This window comes from Melanotaenia boesemani, chromosome 2 (assembly GCF_017639745.1).
Source record: "Melanotaenia boesemani isolate fMelBoe1 chromosome 2, fMelBoe1.pri, whole genome shotgun sequence".
Lineage (NCBI taxonomy): Eukaryota > Metazoa > Chordata > Actinopteri > Atheriniformes > Melanotaeniidae > Melanotaenia > Melanotaenia boesemani.
In genome coordinates, this window is record NC_055683.1 from 26,385,960 (window position 1) to 26,407,002 (window position 21,043).

At 39.2% G+C, this 21,043-nt stretch overlaps 3 protein-coding genes across 4 annotated transcripts; all 3 read right to left on the reverse strand.

The window, feature by feature from the left end:
- Window positions 1–193: 193 nt before the first annotated feature.
- LOC121647890 (pyrroline-5-carboxylate reductase 1, mitochondrial-like) lies at window positions 194–3,590 on the reverse strand. 2 transcript variants are annotated; one of them, XM_041997687.1, is made up of 8 exons: window positions 3,472–3,590; window positions 3,169–3,350; window positions 2,995–3,065; window positions 2,687–2,866; window positions 1,956–2,177; window positions 1,730–1,822; window positions 1,194–1,357; window positions 194–939 (listed from the first exon to the last, which is right to left on the reverse strand). In XM_041997687.1, exons 2-8 carry the CDS (start codon window positions 3,233–3,235, stop codon window positions 771–773), a joined length of 966 nt encoding a protein of 321 aa, XP_041853621.1. In that variant the 5' UTR covers window positions 3,236–3,350; window positions 3,472–3,590; the 3' UTR covers window positions 194–770. The 2 variants fall into 2 exon arrangements, with proteins under 2 accessions (XP_041853621.1, XP_041853611.1); XM_041997677.1 differs by having other exon boundaries at window positions 3,169–3,581.
- A 1,573-nt stretch (window positions 3,591–5,163) lies between these two features.
- On the reverse strand, window positions 5,164–7,583 carry LOC121647899 (myeloid-associated differentiation marker-like protein 2). Its single transcript, XM_041997701.1, has one exon. The coding sequence runs from the start codon at window positions 6,782–6,784 to the stop codon at window positions 5,873–5,875; it is 912 nt and encodes a 303-aa protein (XP_041853635.1). The 5' UTR covers window positions 6,785–7,583; the 3' UTR covers window positions 5,164–5,872.
- Window positions 7,584–9,187: 1,604 nt separating this feature from the next.
- notum1a (notum, palmitoleoyl-protein carboxylesterase a) lies at window positions 9,188–16,678 on the reverse strand. Its single transcript, XM_041997502.1, has 11 exons — window positions 16,051–16,678; window positions 13,373–13,425; window positions 13,145–13,240; window positions 12,737–12,797; window positions 12,594–12,652; window positions 12,397–12,499; window positions 12,115–12,306; window positions 11,891–11,988; window positions 11,616–11,763; window positions 11,470–11,517; window positions 9,188–11,377 (listed from the first exon to the last, which is right to left on the reverse strand). Exons 1-11 carry the CDS (start codon window positions 16,377–16,379, stop codon window positions 11,074–11,076), a joined length of 1,491 nt encoding a protein of 496 aa, XP_041853436.1. The 5' UTR covers window positions 16,380–16,678; the 3' UTR covers window positions 9,188–11,073.
- Between the last annotated feature and the right edge of the window lie 4,365 nt (window positions 16,679–21,043).

Below are 21,043 nucleotides of genomic sequence, written 5' to 3' on the forward strand. Positions count from 1 at the left end.
CAAAAGACATCATTTAGCAAAATACCAAATTTAGAGCATTTTAGGAATATTTATATTAGGAAGATATTTGATTAATATAATTTTGACAGTCTAAAATTAAGTTGTAGTAAAATACCATTTGAATTGATATTGCTGTAAATGAAACATGGAGAAAATCAGGACTAAAAAATATAACTTTCCATGCGAATAAATGTCGTTTTGCATTCAAAAGATTTTTATTGGTTTAACACCCACTTACACATAGTAAACATAAACTATGTGTCACCATTAAAGAAAACACAGGACACACACACACAAAAAAAGCTTGCACAAAAAAAAATATGAGAAGGTATCACCAAGAATCTGCTTAAGAGTCACACATCTCATCTTGTGTACAAATACTTGCAGAACTTTACAGACCTAAATCTGCATATCAGAGGGTTACTTACGGATCCCTGGTTGTGTCTAACATATGGGCTAAGTCTGTCTTTTTAGATAACTTATGAACAGACCCCAATTATTCTTAAAGAATAAATGCTTACCCCTGAAAAATTTGACCAAAATACAAGTTATTTATAAAAATATCTGTTAATGGAAAAATGATTTTATTACAAAGAAAAATTGTTATCTATATAAATTTCTTCCTATCTGGTCTTATTTAAAATATATCAGAATTTCTCTTTTCTTTTTTTCCTCATGTCTTTATGTCAGCAATTATCCATCTTCAGTGATTTACAGACAGCATTTACTGCACCATCAGAAACATGACCAGTCACATTTGAGTTTGCAGATCAGTTTTTCTTGACCCTGGGGTTATTGCTGTTAAAGATGCTGATCCCACGAGATCTGACTCCAACAGTGTCTGCATTGACTCCTGGCTGCTGAAGCACTTTGTCCAGAGTTGTCTTCTTTATGGCAGCTGGAGAGATCTTCTCTTGGTCAGCCAAAGACTGAAGTTCTCTATCAAAAGAAGCACAGTATGAAATATATATGCACACTAAAGCACAACATAGCGTGGTAATGATAAATTTCATCACTGGATAATTTGCAGCTCAGGAAGGACTAAACTCATTACAAAAATAATTTACAAATAGCTCCATCTGCTGCCACAAATATAAAGCTATCATAAAATTACCTTTTGAGTAAAATTATTTACTTAAAAGTAATTAAAAAATGTGCTAATGGCAGGAAATACTTGTCTCCAATAAACCTACCTAGTCCTTACACAGGAGGCCTCTACAGCATTTATGAGGAGGCTTCGGAAGCCCCCGCTCTCCATAACATGAAGGGCATGGATGGTGGCGCCCCCTGGTGAACACACATTGTCCTTGAGCTGCCCAGGGTGCTGCTCTGAGTCTAGCAACATGCGAGCAGCTCCCTTTGAACAAGCATAAAGAAAGACCCTGTGATTATATAACATATAGTACAACTTGTATCTGGTATCCCCACCTAAATTCTGAATATCTTAATGATGCCTAGTACAAGCTGAGACAAGCTTAGATTAGCAATACTTCAGGTTTCATATTACCCCCACCTAAACAGATTATTAAAATGCCCCTATCTTAAAACTGTCAAATAAATTATTTAAAAAATCTAACAAGGCAATGCTAGAAACGGAAACTAAAACACACTTAATCTATTTGGACCAACAGTAAAACAATAACACTGGAAAAAAAAAAACATAACAGAGCAAAGCTGGAAAAATATCTAACTATAATTAAAACATGTGTTTCAAATATTAAGGTCATACCAGCAGTGCTTGAGCTCCTAGATGTACAGCCAGTCTCCTGGGCAGGCCCATTTTCACTCCACCATCAGCAAGAGCCTCTACGGCTGTGAATGCCTGCAGGGCCACAATCATCACAATTACGATGATGGAAAGAGGGCAACAATCCAAAGGACACATTTTCCACAATTGCTGTAGGTAAGGCAGTACTCCTAAAAGCACTAGACACTGTAAAGTATAACCAACTCACGTAAGCTGGGCCACTGCCACTCAGGCCAGTGACAGCATCAATCAGGTCTTCTTCCACCTCAGTGCAGTAGCCAACGCTGGCCATCAGTTGTTCCAGAAGCTTTCCATCTTCCACCTCTGCATGTGTGCCCGTGGCATAGACAGTGGCTCCTTCACGTACTACTACAGGAGTGTTGGTCATGCAGCGCATTACTTTTGGAGTGCTGCGATATTGCTGCAGCTTCTGTAAGATTTAACACACAGTTTCATGAGCCGTCCGGACTTCTGTTTATTGTGTTTGACAGATTTTAAACTCAAGAATAATTATATATGAATAATTCTTCTTTACAGATCTCTTAATGTCCTTCCAGTGCTAATCTTTTCTAAAAAAAAAAACATGCAAAAAACCAACTAACATTAATTAATTTAATATAGACTTGAAAAACTACTGCACTACTAAAATGATCTAACTGCAAAGCAAGTCTCGCTGGAAAGCAATGAGATGACTATAAAACAGTTATGCTATACTATAGTTTAAAAAAAACATGCTTTAGAAGTTTTACTTTGCTTTTACTGTCAACAAATAATAAATATATGTACCAGCTGGTCATTTTTATGTCATGGCATTTACATGTATAATTACAGCTCAAATACATACCACACATTCAGTGATCCAAGATGTAACAAAGTTGTAACAATCAAGTACTGAATGGGAAAAGTTATCCCTAATCAGACCTTACAGTTACGACTTGCCTTCTCTATGGAGCTAATAGTGACACCCGCAGCACAGGACACAATAAGGTGACGGTCTTCGATATCTGGTCCAATCTCATCAAGTACAAAAGGAATGATGTGGGGCTTCACGGCCAGGAAGAGGACGTCACTTTTGCTCACAGTCTCCTTGTTGCTGATGGTGAAATTCACACCTAATTTCTATTATAACAAACAAATAAGAAAAGAAAATGTTTCCATGTCTTAAGATAAAATTATTAGGGATTTCTAAGATGCACAGAGCAATGTTTTCATGAACAAAGTAACTGATGGAACATCAGTCTACACACCCGGAGCTGCTGAACTGTGGGGAGGTCTGTGTCTGGAGAGCTGGCTGTGATTCTGTGTGTGGCAATCACACCTTGAAAGGGACAATTATGCAAAAACCATTTCATTGCATGACTACCTTCTACATGTTTACAAGTCAAATGATATTAATAAAACAGTAAAAAGTATGAATTCACCTGCAGCCGAGAAGCCTCTCACCAGAGCGTGAGCCAACTGGCCCGCTCCTATGAAACCCACACTCATTCTGCCCGTGAATGTACAATGTTCGAAAAAAAGACGATCTACTGGATCAATTTGGCTTCTTTTTTCTTTATTCCTCTCGATCTGCTGCGTTTCCTAGCTAGCAAGCAGGGTGCATCTACGGCGACGAAAAGATTGTAAACAAACTGTTACTTCCTTATTAATCGAAACACACAAAGAGATGGTGACAGAAGCCATCATCAAAACAGAAAATATTTTTTAAGAGATAAAAGACTTACAAAAAAACAGAAGTTGCCCATCTGACTCACAAATACGGAAGAGAAATGCTTGAAATGATCACACAATCAACGTGGCTCAGCTGTCTCGCCCTGTGCTGTACCTGTGAAGACAACTGTGACTGGCAGGTGAGTAATCCAATGAGATGCACTTACGTCCGACACGTAACTTGTTTAACCAATCACAGTAGCGGCAACATCAACAGGCGGGCTCTGTGAAGCATAATGCTAGTAGTTACATCAGTTTCTGCGCAAGGACGTCAGATTCTCTGACCCAAACGTCAGTTTGTTGTTATGTTATGGCACTTTTAAAGGATGTATCGTAACTTATCAAATGAGAGGTGTCATGATAGAGCGTAGGCTAATAATTATGCTGCTAGTATTGTGATATAGACAGGTCACAAATTTTAATAGCTGTTAGCCAAAAACGTCACCATAATAAACAATTACTGTGGATCTTATGGAAACCCATTTCAGCCAACATTGTACAGAAAATATGAGTTGCATTTGTATATAAATAAATAAACATATATATATATAAATTGTCCCCTCGCCCTCCATTGGGGGTCTCTCATCCATCCAAGCTCGGGTCCTCTACCAGAGGCCTGGGAGCTTAAGGGTTCTGCGCAGTATCCTGTTCCTAGGACTGCATTCTTCTGGACCAAGATGTCTGAGGTTTGTCCTGGGATCTGTTGTAGCCACTCTTCCAGTTTGGGGGTTACTGCCCCGAGTGCTCCGATGACCACAGGCACCACTGTTGCCTTCACTTTCCAGGCCTTCTCAAGTTCTTCTTTCAGGCCTTGGTATTTCTCCAGTTTCTCATGTTCCTTTTTCCTGATGTTGCTCAGGTGCTCAAGGCCTGCTCCTGTGCAGTTATGACCAGTGCCTCTGTGCTGTCTTTCAGTCCAGCCCTTTCTAGCCATTGGTAGGATTTCTGGATATCAGCCACTTCAGTTATCTGTAGGTGGTACATCCCATGGAGGGGCTTTTCCTCCCATGATGGTTCCTCGGGGGAGGAAAAGCCCCCCCTTGACAGGTTACAACATAAACATTACCAAAATGCTGTATGTTGCTTTTTTTTAGATATAAAAATTTGATAATCTCTAACCACAAATTGTAACCATAGGACCCTTTGCACATGTTGTTATAAAAGATCTTATGTCATTGTAATAAGGAACAAACATAAACCAACAACTTATTATATCAAAATAATTACTTTATATTTCAAAATAATATAGTGAAACAAACCTGTCTACTGAATAGGCTTCAGCTCTATGTATTAGGCAGGTACATGATACCATCATGATTTAAAAGCATTTGGATAAAAACAGCAGATCTGTGATTCACTGTGGCTGTATAGTAATTCTTTGTAATGGGCTTAGCACCATGCTACAGCACACAGTGAGGCTTTTCATGATGTTTTCTGCTAATGATGTACATATTAAATGTAATTAAAGTATTCTGTTAAATGTTAACATATTACCATTATGTTTATATTGCAAAATATTCACAATTAAAACATTTCTACAAATTTTAAAACAATCTGTGGTTTTGTCGTTTGTGCCAATTATCTGATCCTATAGGAACCTCTATGGAGATGTTTTTGTTTTACATATATGGTAGTAATTACACTGAAAAAAGAAATACTGTGCTTAGTATTAAGTCACATGCAAAAATTAATAAGACCAAACTAAATATAGACCATAATTTCAGTCATTTATTCAACACAAGGAGACATCAACATTAACATAAGGCATTCTACATATATGATATGCTTAATACTAAATGTAAGGAGAGAGAACTCAGTTTGGAACTGTGTCAATCATTTTCATAAAAAATAAAATCATGTATAAGATACATTTACATAACAAAAAAAACTCATAAAATTGAACATAAATTAGGGATTTGTTGCAAGCCGAAAAAAGAAAAATACACCAAAATGACCAAAAAGGCAAAAAACAAACAAACAAACAAAAAAAAACTACCAAAATCTACATTCATTGGAAACTTAAGATTTAATCTGTTATTAACAGCTGCATGAAACACATTTTCATCTTGTTGATCATTTAAAAAAAGTTAAATATATTGCCTAGTCATTGAGTCTGTCTGATTTAACAGTACTCTAATGCTCACACAATCCTCCAGGTTTGACCTGCATAAAATCACCACAGCATCTTTTGTTGCTGAGATTAAGATGCTGCCGGCTTTGGTTACCGCAGCACTGAGAAACTTTGTAATATGTATCACAATGCCTATCACAGACACTGTGTAGATGAAGTAAAGCAGATGAATACTGGTTGTAAAAGGTGTCACTCATACAGGAAACAATGAAGTTGTGGATCAAAGGTGATGGATCTTTCACAAAATTGCATTTTTCTCTTAGGTGAATATATAAATATATATTTTACATGGCAGAGCTTGAGACAAAGCGAATCCTTTGGGAGTAAACAAGATCGATAAAATATAGTACCAGGTTGACATGGGTAAAGACTGCCACCACCAGCTTACTATCCCAGGAACATGCTCCACGTGGGCAGTCCTCAGGACGAGTAGTGTTGCCATACTTCCTGTCAAAGCTGAAAATGGGCCAGACCAGTGCACTACTGAGATAGAGGATCACAGCGAAGAAAGTGTAGACAACCACAAACCGGTCAAATGGGAACCTCAAGGCAGATGTTCTACCAGACACTGTCAGTATGACCACTATTACAGTGACGGAGAAACACAGGCTGTACACCACCACACAGTACTGGGTGGCGATGTACTGGTTATACTCACTGTCATTAGCGAGGGCTCCAAAAATTATGCAGGCCACAAAACTCTGGACCACCTTGAGCAGACCAGACACCGTTGCCATGTAGCCCACCACTGCTCCTGGTTTGGCTCGCGTTAAGAAGACTTCAGTTCCATATGGGAAACAACAGATACTGGAGCAGATTGTAACAGCAATGCGGTAGATTTGGACTTCGTAGTCTTCATCAGACCATTCTGTTTTGAGAAAGTAAACTGGGTAGACCACAGAGGCAGTGATGTACATGAGTGTCGCCAGCATGGCAAAAGCCACAGTGAAGTTATCCCAGGAAATTGGCATGCAAGTGTGAAGCCGAGTGATGTCCAAGGTGAACACAACCAGTGTGACTGCAAAGCAAAAGCACCACACAAACATGCAGAAGACTCCATAAGTGGCGCTGTAGCCTGCACTGTGGGACACCAGGGCCATTATGGTGCAGCCGAGCACTAGTTGGCATATTCGGGCAGCACCCAACGGTGACAGCACAGCGTCTTTGTTGAGGTAGTGTCCTCCATTAGCATCCATAGTGTGTGATGTCCTTAAGAAGAAGTTGTTTTCCTTGGTGAGATTCTTGTTCTCTGTGTTGGTTTTTGTGCAGCCTCTTCTCCTTCAGGCAGACCTCACCCTTTTCCTTGGCTTCTTTTTATAGATGGTCCTTAATTACAAATGTCTGTAATTTTTCTTCCCTGAGCCTACTTTGTAATTAGCACTGTGAGCTTAAGATCAAATTACATTTGTGCACAGCTATGTAAAAGTTTGTTCATTAGCTTCTACGGAAGATAAACAAATACACTTTAGATAACAAGATACTTTCTTCTTAGTGTTAAAAGACTAATAATTTAACACTGGTTTCAGTGTATCCACTTGTACATTTAAAATTTTAAAAGTTCTGTTGAATAACAATATAATCATTGTCTTACTCAGTGTGTATCTGTTTAAATCTTGCTTTTCTTTTGCATACTGTCTTCACGTGTTGTTGTCCAGTGTTTCAAAAGTTCCAAGTCAAGATCTTGTCCAAAACATTTTTGAACCAGATATCCAGACGTCGGTCTTCCAGCATAAGCTCTCAGTGTCAACAGGTGGACAAATATGTTGTCCTGTCAGTCAAATCTTGTTGTCCATAGGCCTGTTTCTTGTAATTTCTTCGACTGAGGCCCTTCACTGACGTCAAATTCACTTTTACTCTTTGTCTTGCTGCTTTTGTCTTCTTTTGCCTCTCAAATTTAGTTTGCTACTTCTTTCCTACTTGAGCCAGCTCATCCTGTTTCGTCTTTGAGCGTCACTGTACACTCAGTGGATTGCTAAGGGTGGGTGTTTAAATGAAAGTTTGTGACTAGCCCAAGGTTACAGGCCTGGCCAGCTCTATAAATAGGGGGTCTATATTCCACAGAGGGTGGGAGGCTACATGTGGCTGGCAGGATGGGAGTCGTATTTCTAGGGAGCACCCAGAGAGGCTGAGTCAGAGCTCTCTCAATATGAAACTGGCATTTACACACAGTGTAATGACAGGGAGGGAGGCTACAACTCCCATTAGAGACAGAAATTACATACAGGTTTAGAAGGATGATTATACACAAGTGAGGGCAGATTTGGCCGACACGTGTAAGATGGAAGTTGAAATGAGTAGGCTGTTGTGTTGAATACTTACATCTGTGATATTAACATGCATAGATATTTTTTATTTTAGGAGTTTCAGGTCATTCTTGCATACAGCCACTTCTCCAAACAACTTTGGTTCTAGCGTCAAATGATATCTACATATTTTGGGCACTCCATGAAACCCTTTTTTTTTTTATCAAATTTACATACTTAATCTGAAAATATATTTAACATAATAATTAAATACCAGTTCTATTAGTTCCTGTTCTGTATTTTTGGTGGAAATGGTTGTACTTTGGGTTATTGGAACCAATCTGCTGCAATGTCTCATGGCAGTAAAGGGGGAATTTACTATCCACAAGTTAACTTTATGAAAAAATGTGTGGAAAAAAACACAATAAATGTACCCTTTAGTGGTTCAGTTGGAGTGGCTCAAAAGCTTTTAGATTGCCTTGAGTGATGTAAATTGTAGCTCCATCAGTTGAAGCTGATGACAACAAATTTGAAAATGAAGATTTATGGGAGAGAGGAGCATATTTCATCTGAAATACAGGTTGAATAGTCAAAAAAGCTGTTTTTGCCTGGATTTTTTCTTTCTTTCCTTGTATATATTACAATTAGTTTAATCAAAGTAAGATTTTGGTTTATGAGGGATGTATCATGAGATAAAAATGTCCACTACCTATCCCAGCAGTTAGCAGGTAGGAGGCAGGGTACATCCTGGACAGGTCGCCAGGCCAACACAGAGAGACAAACAAATATTCATGCTCACATTCAATCCTAGGGAAAAATTACAGTGACCAATGAATTTAACATGCCTGTTTTTGGACTGTAGGAGGCAGCCGGAGGACACGGAGAGAACCCATGCATACATGGGAGGAGCATGCAAACTACATCACAGAGAGGTCACTGCTTGACCACCACCACCCCCCAGCTAATAAATATTGCAATCTTTTGGCATCATACAGTCACAGACTGAGATGGCTCAAAATTTAAATGTCCACTGAAAAACAAAAGTGGCTGAGCAGTTTAGTAATTTGATTCAAAGCTTCCTGCATAAGTTGTATCTTCAAGTAAGATACAATGAGTGTACACCAAATTACTCCTCATTTTTTTTTTACATTGCATGGTAGTTTGCTGCCATAGCTGGATGAAAGTGTACTCAGTAAGTTAAACTGTCATGTGTGGAGTCTAGTTAAAATAAACTCATTGCTCCAGCCATAAAGGCTCAGTATAAACTGAAGTCAGAAATAATGCAAAGACCTCATAGTGTGGGACAAAGTAGTTTTACATCCTTCAAAACCTTTTATTTGTTAAACTTTGTGCATGTATGTGTAATAGATTGATTATTTTAGCAGTTTATTTTATACTGATTATTGGATTTCTTGAAATTGTAGGCTGCTAAAAGGTGATAAAATATTTTCGCTTATTTGATTCTTTCTCCTATTCCTTGTTTCCTCATAGCAATTTCCTTGCTGAATAGGTTTGTTCATCTCCACACACACCATCACATGGGCACTCACATTAGTGTTACATGCTTATGCTATTAATGTTTAATTTTTCTGCATCCTGTCCTTTCATGTTTCTTGTTTAATGCTTTTTTTTTGCAGCTGTACAGAAGAAGAAATTTATGTTATGATTGCAATACCAATTCTACCACCACAGCGCCCATTACTGCAGCTGTTCTGATGTTTAGAATCAATACAATGAAAAATAACAAGTCTGCACAAACATATTTACCTTGTAGTATATGTACTGTGTCTTTTCCTTTAGGTCAGATACAAAGACATGCAATCAACACAAAGAGAAAAACAGCAATGTATTTACAATTTACAAAGAATCACTTCTCTGTGAAAATAGCACTTATAAATATGATTTACATAACAAAATAAATATGTAAATTACCAATGTAGCTTGAGTTTTTTCTGTTAAAAAATATGTTACAGAATAAAATTACAATTAGTAATACTTCTCCTTTTCTGGTGTGATGCGAAATAGAGGTCCTTTAAAAACATCATTAATAAAGACATTATTACATACAACATTGTCATTATATTAAAACAAGTGATCTCTATAATGAAAAATAAGAAGGGAGTTACAAGAGTGAACACTTGAAAGAACCTATACAAATACTCAAAAAATATACAATAAACAATATTTGCCTCCCTTTAAATGTTCATTGCATTGAAACTGAGGACTGATGAAGTACTGAGGTGAGCTAACACAAATCTGTATCCTCTGGTCTGGTTTTACCAGTCCTCAAATGATGATGTGGCCTGTAAGGAAGAGGTATGAACTAGATGCAATGGCACTGTGGTGTATGTATAGCTATGAATGAAGTGTTTCCAGGTTCATTTTAGCACCATTTGAGAATATGTCTAAACTAGATATTGAAGCAAAGCCAGCTGGATTCCAGCTTTGTCTAAAGGAACCTTGTTTTTTATTATCATAAACCTAATGCGATGTTGTCTGGGCATTATCTGCCTGTTTAAATCAAATTTAGCTACTTTCAACAATAAAAAAGGTACTTGTCACCTGCTATTGTTCCTTCTTTTGATTTAGATCTATATTAAAGTTATATTAAAGTTCTTTCCTCTTCTCGTCTCTTCTCTTCTTACAATATTTCCCTGTATTTCTCAAATTTATCACTTTATATGGGTTGATTATTTTATTATTTTTTTAGAAATAATATATCTTTAGAGCAAATAAAACTATCTTGACAAAATTATGTTATAATATAGACTCTATAGCAACTACATACAAAAACAGCGTCTTTACGTCATTGTGACATTGCTTTTTAATTTTTTTTTTAACAATAGCTAAATCTAATCTAAATTGATAGATTAAGTTAATAAAGACAAACATCACTTAGCATCCTTAAAACTGGATTACATTCATGATTTTTTTTCTTTTATAAAACATCATGTAAAAGGGTGGTAGCAGAGACTTGTGCCTTTTTGTGTTGCATTTTGAACCGGTACTTGTCACCAGTTAACAGGAAAGACTGTTGGATAAAAACTGAAGCACCTTGACAGAGTGAGGTCTGGGATAAAGTAAACAGGAGGTCAGACGGAAATAGATTCATGGTAAAATGGATGATGAAATTGGAGGTATCAGTCATGGGTGCCAGCTGGAGAAATCAGCCGGCTCTGCTGGGTTTAGCTTATGTGTATGTGTGTGTGCATGTGTGTGTGTGTGTATGTACGTGCGCCCCTTTAGCTGCCACTGCTGAGCATGCCCAGTAACTTGCTGGGGTCCATGCCCTGCTGCTGAGCCATCTTCTGCACGTCAAAGCCCATGTGCATAAGAAACTGAATGACATTCATTTCTTGTCCTGTGAACTGGTCTCGGATGGTCGGGCAGGTGGGGTTGCAATGAGGCCACGGGCAGCTATCAATCAGATGTACAGGGCAGGCTTTGGGTGGAGCCTTGTTGTTCCTGCTGTCGTGGAGGCTCCGGTCCCAGCAGTGCAGAGCACGGGGCAAAGAGGTGCCTTTAACTTGCACGTCAATCCAGTAACTAGAACACAACACAAGAGGGCACTGTCAGCACAAAAGTTACATACATGATACTGCCCTATGCGCGGAGGAGGAAAATAAAATCCTACTTACTTTCTGGTGATAACCTCATGTGACAGACATGCTGGAGCAAACATAGCCCTGAAGGGAGAAAAAAGAAACATAGAAAAAAATCAGACTGAATCAGTGAAGTGATCTTTCTTAAAATTTCCTCCTGAAATGCAGAGATACAGCCTTACGGGACATCTTTAAGTGTATTCCTCAGCTCAATGCCCAGGTTCTGGATGTAACGCCACTGGCCTTCCTGCACAGGCTGGCCTGTTAGCTGGATGTTGTCAACTGTCAACTGTGCCTCATCAAACAACCACTGGACCACGAACACAGGGCCTACATGAGGATAGAAAAGTTGAAGATTATGCTCAGTCTAATTAATGTGTTATGAAATGTGTCCCCCAATCCCTTTGGGCTCATAAATGTGCAAATATATGTGTGCTAAAGAAATTCCCAAACTAACTTTTAATAGATGGGAAGACTCTATATCCAAAGAAGCAGTTCCACTCCTCCCCTTCATGGGATTGTCTGCACCTCTCTGGCACCACTCCTCCCCAGTACCTGACAGAGAAGGTTCAGATTTTTATTTTAAAAAAGTATATGAGACATGATGGGTATTTTAGAAGTTTAAATATCGGTTGCAAAATTAACATCATTATTTCCTTTTTTTTCATTATTATCCCATACTTAATGCCTCTTTTGATGGTCTCAGTCGGGGTACAGCTGACAGTGTCTACACAGTCTGTGCAGTGGTACTGCTTGTTGTCCAGGAACCAGCCCGAATCAGAGAGGCCTCGCACCTGAATCCCAGTGTGCCCCAATCCCTCCAGCAGCTCTGCCACACGATCTACATTCAGAAGAACTCCGGTACCTCCCGCACTGTGCACAGAAACATTACTTATTATTACATAACAACAACAAATGAGATGTGTCAGATTTTGACTTTCTAACCTAATCAAAGGGACATACCTGCTTCCTGCTAATAGGAGGACTTTTGCATTGTCTAAACCTTTGCTCAGCAGATCCTTCACAACCTCCTGAATAATTAGCGACCCCATGAAGGCATAACCACCTGAGCACAACAAACATAGGGAGCAGAACTGTGAAATAAAAATTCTTTGATGACAGATTATTGTTTTGATCATGAGGATTTATTAATCTCTTACTCTGCTCTGTTTTAGCTGAAGTGCCGCTCCATACATCACTGGAACAGTATGGAATAAATCTGCACAAACAACATAAAGTTAAAGCTGCCAGCTGTGATTTCAAAATTGGGCATCAATAAACACACAAACAGAAATCAACTTACACCATGTTTGCATTCCACCAGTGAGGGTTTTCCTCAGGTAGTGGCGACAGGATCCCTGTGCCTGCAGAGACAGATCAACATGTATCATTAGCCATCCTGGCTCCCCCCAGACACATCCTCCTCTTACTCATCATCATTACCAGATGGATTATAGTTATTACAGTGCAATGACAGACGGAAGCATCTTTGTTCATAGCAGAGGGCGCCAGGTAACTTTATTCTGCAGAAACATTATGACTGGGTACTGGTTTTAAATACACTGTATATGAGCATGCATACATCCGATCTCTTTTTAATGGGAAAGCATTGAAGTTATATCGTTTTTTTAACCTTGTGGGGGAGATTTGCAACAGGACATACACAGCATAATTGTTATTTGAGTGGAGTGAACGGCACAAACTAGCTAACCTGTTTTAGTTTGGGGCCATTTGGACGAGCTCATCAACCTCCTCATGGTTTCATATCGGCTGTCACAGTTCTCCTTGTTGAAGCAGTACCAGCCACCTGAAAACAGATCCAAAAAAAAAAAAAAAAAAACACAACATGGATAACTTCTTCCAAAACTTGATCCTTGATGTTAATCATCTGAATATAAAAAATTGAATTAAATTAGTTAAGTTAGTCAAAAATACTCACCCTCAAGGAAAATCAGCCACCGCCTGCTGCCTCGAGATTCTTTCAGGTAGTACCTGAAAAAAAAAAAAAAAACAAAAAAAAAAAAAACAGAGAAATCAGCTTGTTTTAGCAAGCATTTGAAACATGTTTGGGTTGTTTGCAAATATCAAAATTATGACTATGTTTCTAAATTCGTCATAGTTTATCTCACCCTGCCTGCATAAAAATCTATCTGCACATCAATGTGATATGGTCTCATTCCAAGACTTTGATGCACTAAACATTGTAAAATAATACCCTCACTCTGTCAATGTCAGAGGTGGCATTCAAGCATAAGATATAAACACATATGACATCACTGATTCAACATGAACAATGATGTCCTGTTACTTTGTTAACAGCCTTCTCTAAAAATTGACAGAAAGAAAACTCGCCAACATAAATCTACTGAGCGGACAGAGGAGAACAATGAGCTTGTGTGTATTTCCTGCACTGTGGAAAGTGATACAGAGATCGAACTGGAGATAAACATCATCCAGTCCCGTATCTTGTTTGTGCTGTACAGCCGGTGGAGTTTACTTCAAGAACAGGTAATGTACCATCATCTTTTCACGCTTACACACAGGATGGATAAAATCAAGGCCCCCACCTAAAGGTACAACAAAATAAATAAAACATCTACACAGCATTTTCCTTGTGCACATGTTGAAACGCACATGCGCTTTGGGGATTGTAAAGTGAATCTGAGGCATTATTTTAGCTGCAGATTGATAGTTTGAGAAGTTAATGCATGCTGTAAAAAGTGAGAAGTGTGCTATATGCTTTTGCTCCAGAAGAGGGCAACGTTATTGTGAATCCCCCATGATGCCAGATGCATTTTTTGACAAATGCATCATTGTTGTTTTGGCCAAACTGAACACTTCTGTTGTGCAAAGTAGTTTAAACCAAAGTAAAACGTGCCTCTTAGTGTGTCTATGCGTATCAATGACTCAGCTGGATAAGATGAAGAATACATTTCAGTTATTTTAAGTTGACTGCAACTCTCTGCTTCATGTTCAGACACTGAAACATACTTTGGCTTCAGTTCATGTTTTACACTTTTACTGTGAGCCACAGTCAATGATGCAGGCTGAAGGCCCTGCAGTCTACTTCCAAATAACAAAGTGGAGGTATTCTTGGCAGTATAAACAAGCCAAAGCAGCAACAGTGCTACATCAATCCACTCATTCTTAACAAGTGCATGACCAGGAGGCGAATCACTCAGTTCGACCATTTTCATCCAGTGAATTGAAGGTCGCATCTATGTGGTTGTATTTGCAACGGTGACAATACATCTACAAAAAGCTGTTAGATGGATTAGCATCCTGACTGATATCAGCCACAGTGAATGAAAAGGCCATCTGCCAGTCACTGTTCCCTCCGCTTGTCCTCATGCTGTGTCTCTAAAGAGCTAAGAGCTTTACTCTGCCAGCAGACAGCTTTCTCTACATGGTACTTTGGGGTTTAACAGGAATTAGACAGGATTCTAAATCCATAAAGAGACATGTATATCAAGCCCTATTTCAGTCAAGTTGATCCATCATCAAACTGCTCTGAGACTGGTTCTCACCCACAATAACAAACTATCAAACAAACCCCCTGATGTGATGCTGATGTAAGCATTGGTATTCTTTAAAGGATTTTTTTTATTTAATACTGAACACTACAAATGATAATAACTACACATGCTCACCATATTATTCAGCAGTGCTTTCAAATATGGTAGTATAGGTGATTCCTAACTGTGGCACAGATGGGTGATAAGTGTGGAAAAACAATATTCTTGTAATGAGTGAACACAAGTATACACACTTGTAAAGACACAATTTAATCACAAATACTTAAAATGATTTTCCCCTTTTTGCCCGATAATCAGATTAACTCGCAAATTTGCTCCCGTCCCTTACATCATCTAAATGCCTTGTTTATGTATTAAGTAGTTGAACAGACTATAGATCTGTATAAGATATTTTTTTTCCTTTAGTAAGAAAATGGAGCTCGCCAGTTTAGTTCACTGCAATCAAATAAAGAAAATAGCTACAAATGACATCAGATAAGTAAATAATTAATTAAATATAAATGGATACAATGAAGCATCCCAAATCCACGGTATGTGTGCAGACATCAAAGAAAATGAAACAGAAAACGATGGGGATGGGCGGGGGTCTAAAAAACTTAAATCTAAGTTTTCTGCAGAGCAAATCCTGCATTCTAATTTGAAGCAAAGGAAATGAAGCATAGGCCATGTGGCTCTCCGCAAATTTCACGCTCCACTGACGCGAAGCAGCTGTCCAGTTATCTATCCAGACTTGGCCACAGTCTGTGTTAGGACACTGCTTTTTTTCATGTCGTTTTCCAAATTGTGTTATTTTTCTGTTTAAATATAAAATCGTCATTTGGAAGCATTTGTAATTTACTATCCTAAATACCGAGAGACGTTATGGGGACAAGGACCTTTGTACTAGGTAGAGATACATGTGAATTACTGCGAGCAGGAAGATGTCCAGAACTGACCAGGAGAACGAGGTTTATTCTGCTTAAGTAAAATAACTGTGCATATCTGCACAGGAGCCCCTTCACTGACCTGTCAGGTGATTCTCTCACATTGGGACCAGAACATCACATCGTTGCATACATGTTCATTGTGTGTCGGTACATACCCTGCGGGACTCCCGTCGTTGCAGGTGACTGATGTATTCTCCAAAAAGTTCAGCTTCATGTCGTAGTCTAGCTTCTGCGCCGAGCACGGGTAGAGGGATTGCGCAAGGTTCTTCACTTGAGTCATGAAGTTATCCATGTTCTCCTCCACGGCGGTGAAATCCAGAGGGAAGCTCTCCGTGGTATCACCTCGGTCCGCCCGGTGTGTGGGAGGTGGTGGTGCGCGTCGTGGTTGTGGATTGCGGCCACCTCGAAACCTCCGTGCGCAAAGAGCGCCGGATTGCATCAGGACCACCAGCAGCACCGATAAAACCATTTTCATCGCTGTCATCTTAGATGATAAACGTCCTTCCTCCAAATACAACGTCTTGTTAGGGATACAGACAATTTTCTTGATGGAGCGGAGAAACAAGCAGCGATTACGCACGAGTTCAAAGACGCTACAACACTTGTCTGCTCCCCAAAACGTAAATTTAAACGTAAAATATTAAATAAATGTAAAAGTTTCTCTGCAGTCTATTACAGTTATCTGTAGAATTTGTTTCTGTGTAATTCAAACTAAGAGTGCGACCACAAGTTTCTTCTCCTCCGTCTAGAAAGCCCCACTCAAGCGCTTCTGAACCAAGCGCACAAGGTTGAACGACAACACTTGTGCCATGCTCTTGTATTTTATTCAAACTTTCCCCCCTTGTGTGTCCATCCAGCCAATCGCAGGAGCGGGGCAGGACTCAGGGCATGATCAAGCGTGGCAGACTACCCCCCTTTTTAATTTATAGAGGGAAAAAATGTCCATGCGTTGGTTCTTTTGATCCGCAATGTTTTATTTGATGTGGTGGCTTTTATTGGCCTTGAAATGCCCATTTCCCATTCTACCACAAATTTATGAAGTGAGAATACGCATCTTGTTACACACTTGCCTGAAAAGCAAGTGGAGAAAAAACACAAACTAAACTGTTGCAGAATTACAGCAAAATTTGGGCAGAAAAAAAGAGAATTTAGATACTGACACTTCTGTCGTCTCTTCCTGTTTTTCTTTTTAATTATTATTATTTGTTATAATATCAGTCTCTTCTTTTTGCAGATTCCAATTCACACTAGTTGAGATGCTCTCTTCTTCTTCTTCTTTTTTTTTAAAATCCAGACTGGGCCTCCAAAGATCAAAGCAACCATCACTCTTTTCTCCCCCCTTTTCGCCTCCTCCCTCCCTTTTCAGTCTTTTCCAAACTTCCCTGCTCTGCTGTATATTTTAAGTCGAGCAGAGCATCCTGATGGGAAGCCAGCTTTTTAACACAGGAATGCCTCGTTACGGTTGAGGTAGGCTTCCCTCTAACAACCTTTCAATTTAAGGACACTTTTAAGTCCAAGTGTGGCTCATGGGACAAAAGTGATCATTTATGATGGTATTTTGCTCAATTTGTTTTTGTTTCTAACTCAGTCTACACATGAGGGAAAAGAAAATCATTAGATTAAGAACTGAGCATTGCAAGGATTTGTGAATTATATAAATTTCTTTTGGACAGTTTTTGTGCTACATCCTATTAATCAAAGAGGATTTTTGTGAACTTTTTTTTTATGAGTATGCGTGGTTCTGAAGCAGTTTTGATTAAAACAGCTTATTAATCAATACTGTGTCAGTGTTTTGGCTGCTGGACTAAAGAGAGCCGCAGGAAAATTATATTACGAAATATCACATATTTGTGAGAAAATCTCTTCATGTGGATTCATTTTGATTATGAATGAAAAATCTTATGTACAGGAAAGAAAAATCAATAAAGTTAGATTCTGTATCTGGCACTATGGAGTCAAATTTATTGCATTTCTTTAGCCTTTTTTAACTGATATATTTTCATATTAAAATTATCATTATTGCAATGTGAACGTATATTAAAATGGAAAATATTATTATACATGCACAAAACCATAAAAAAACACCCTCAGTCAGTGTAACCCCATCAGTTTGCCCAAATGATGTCAAACTGTCATGAACAGGTAAGATAGATATGAAGTCACCAGCAGGACTGATGGTATTCATTGGTAACTTCAAACACATGCTTATATAGATTAAAACATGTGGTAGGGCCCAGGAGGAGATGCTCTGTCACAGATTGAGTCTAGTCACTTTGACCCATACCTCCCTGTTTTTATCACACGTCATCTTCAGAAATGTAACCCTTAAATCACTTGCAGATGGATGCTGGCCTCTGACACACCAACACAAAGCGATGCTGTGGCGCTGAAATGCTCTCTGAAAGACAAAGTGTGAGCTGCAGATGCTCACATGTCAAGGAAACTGACTGTATAAAGAACATGAAGGACTCCGAACTGTGTGAGTCTTAAAGTTCGAAACTCTGGTTTGCTCTGCTACTGTTGTATGCACAGTGATTTTTTTCTTTCTTCCATGCACCTTGTTTGAACTCAGAGCACTAAGCCTTTCTGGCTTTCGCTAGTAATTCTCTCTCTCCCCTTTTCCCTTCACCTTCCATCCTATTTGTGTAGCATAGACGCAAATTTAACCATGCAAGTCTGAATGGATTAATCTTAGAATTAGGTCATTTGAAAATGACCCAGCTGTTCTGATGGCAGTCCCTCAGAAGTGCCCCCATGGCCCCCATCCCAACTCCAGGCCTCCTGTGAAAGTCAAAGCTTGTCTTTCATCTCCAATCAGTTGCATGTGCCCTCACAGATCCACAGGTTTTACTGCTTAAGTCTGGGCTGGCAGCATTGATCATGTGACCACTGCCTTTGCCCGGCTTTTAGACACATCATTGCTCTGTGAGCCCCTCGCTGTATATGCATCCTAGTGCTTCAGCTCGCACATCCCCATCGTCCATCTCCCCATGTCTGTTACTTCTGATTTGCACATGCAGTTGCTGAGAATACATCCACGATTATCAAATCCTGCTAGTTGGAACTGTTAGGTCAAGTTACATCAAAGAGATCAGGAGGGATCAGGCTCTTGAAAGGGACAGGCTCTGGCTCACATCATCAGAAACAGGTGGAAGTCCTCATTGGGAGAACAAAGGAGAGATCACCAACTATTAAACTTTTATATTTCATAGAAGAGTTTCTTTAAATTCTTTTAAATTGCCACTCTCTACCACACAGTGAGCAAAAACCACATAACAGCAATGTAAAAAGTATGGTGGGAAGTTGATTGTGAAACTCAACTGCAGCACTAAAACCTATGAATTCACAACAGCAAAGCCTTGGACTTAATGGAATAATGCCCCAAAGTGTTAAAAGTGTGAAAATCTGCTAACTCGTAGGACATAAAGGGACCTGGAAATGTAAGGAATAAAACTCAGGTGTTTTCAGTTAATTGAAAAGTGCCAATATTGTGGTCATACAATCACAGCTTGTCATTTAGTGGCTTTATTTACACGTCAATGTGACTGCAGTGTTAGTTGTAGCTTTGTTGTTTGAGGCTATCTGCCCCAGTGGAAATGTTTTGAGCCTCAGCTTTTGCTCTATGTCACCTTGAGGCAAACCTCCGGAAGCAGGTCCCCTTAATTTTATATTGAAGTCTTTGTTTAAAACCCAAAACAAACATGTACAGAGACTTTTGGGTGTTAACACACTGTAGAGCTCCTTTCATGTGCCCTCACCACATGTTCTTGATATTACCCAGCGAATCAGTAAACAACCTTGATCCTGGCTCAAGTCAAGAGGTGCCATCTAAGATGTGGATGTAAACGGGGAGTAACAGTGAGTAAGAGAGGCAGGAGACATCTGTCGAGCAGGCTCTCATTTCGTAAGAGAAGGACGTCTATTGGTTGCAGATGATGCCGTGTTTGATAAAAATGAACTCTTTTAAGATAGGACAGCTTGTGTTAGGGGTCTCTTAAGTGCTACGAGGTAATCAAATTGTTCAGGTGACAGCTTAGTTGTTTGTTGTTGATAGTCATAAAGTAGTTGCTGCTGCCTGTAAACACTTCTGTCATGTCAGTCATGTTAAGCAAGATGGATGAGTTTCTGTCAGGGTGAGGGTACGTGCATGCTTTGCATGTGTGTAGGAATGTGTTGGTGTACTGAAGGATGACTGAGGTGGACTGCATTGTGTTGGAGGTACCGGGTGCGTGAGTGCATGTGCAGCTATCCTCCAGGAGTTTTCCATTCATGCCTGGCGCTTGAATCATCCAATGCACCCTAACAGGTAGCGACGGAGGAGGGAACAGAGACCAATTACCTTTCAAAACCTGCTATTATTATCATCAGAGAGGCGGCAGTGCTCCTGTCCCTGAGCCTATTCTCATCCTCAGTGAGACAGAAGAAGAATCAGGCTCTTTAGTCTCAGAAATGTTTATTTATGCCACAGATACGCCAAAGGACATGGAAAAGCCCTTATTACAGGTCATCACAGTCGAGCCACAACACATTATTCACTTTCTGTCCTTTAACCTTCCATTCTCTATGGGGAAGCTCTTTTGAAGTCCACACCCTGCTGTAAAACATGCTCATTATTCAATTATGTGAGAACTGTATTTGAAGCTGTTTTTAAGATGTAGGCTTTAAAGAAGCAACAATTACCATTATTTTTTTATGATTTTTTTTGTTTGTTTTACTATTGTTTTATGAAAACTGGAAATATTAAATGAGAGTTGTTGACATGTAACATAAATCTGATAAGCTGGAAACACTTGACGCAAGTTTTGAGAGCATGAATTAAAACTAGATCAAGAGTAAAGGTAAAATTGAGGAAATGTCCTTAAAAAAAAGAAACAACAGATATCCCAGTTTGAGGAAATCAGTTCATAATTCAGTTCGCTGAACCACTGCAACACCATCAGCGCATGGTATGTGCCTCATTATTTTGGACACTTTTAACACCAAGCAGCCGTTTGCTTTTATCCTCTCTCCAAGATGATGAGACAGCTGTAATCAAAGAAGACAATGATCAGTGCCAGCCTCTTGGCCTGGCCTGGTACCTGCTTTGATGTCATATTCTGGTATATAGTGGGCTGTGGCCGATGCCAACGAGCACCCATAGTCGCCAGC

Excerpts from the sequence above, each read along its gene's own strand:
- LOC121647890 (XM_041997687.1), bottom strand. The coding sequence starts at position 3,235 with ATGAGTGTGGGTTTCATAGGAGCGGGCCAGTTGGCTCACGCTCTGGTG. Across the intron at positions 3,066-3,168 it reads GAGAGGCTTCTCGGCTGCAG|GTGTGATTGCCACACACAGA; the intron begins GTGAATTCATAC and ends GTCCCTTTCAAG. Across the intron at positions 2,867-2,994 it reads CCACAGTTCAGCAGCTCCGG|AAATTAGGTGTGAATTTCAC; the intron begins GTGTGTAGACTG and ends TTGTTATAATAG.
- LOC121647899 (XM_041997701.1), bottom strand. The coding sequence starts at position 6,784 with ATGGATGCTAATGGAGGACACTACCTCAACAAAGACGCTGTGCTGTCA.
- notum1a (XM_041997502.1), bottom strand. The coding sequence starts at position 16,379 with ATGACAGCGATGAAAATGGTTTTATCGGTGCTGCTGGTGGTCCTGATG. Across the intron at positions 12,653-12,736 it reads TGGTGGAATGCAAACATGGT|ATTTATTCCATACTGTTCCA; the intron begins GTAAGTTGATTT and ends TTGTTTGTGCAG. Across the intron at positions 12,307-12,396 it reads CTCCTATTAGCAGGAAGCAG|TGCGGGAGGTACCGGAGTTC; the intron begins GTATGTCCCTTT and ends TTCTGTGCACAG.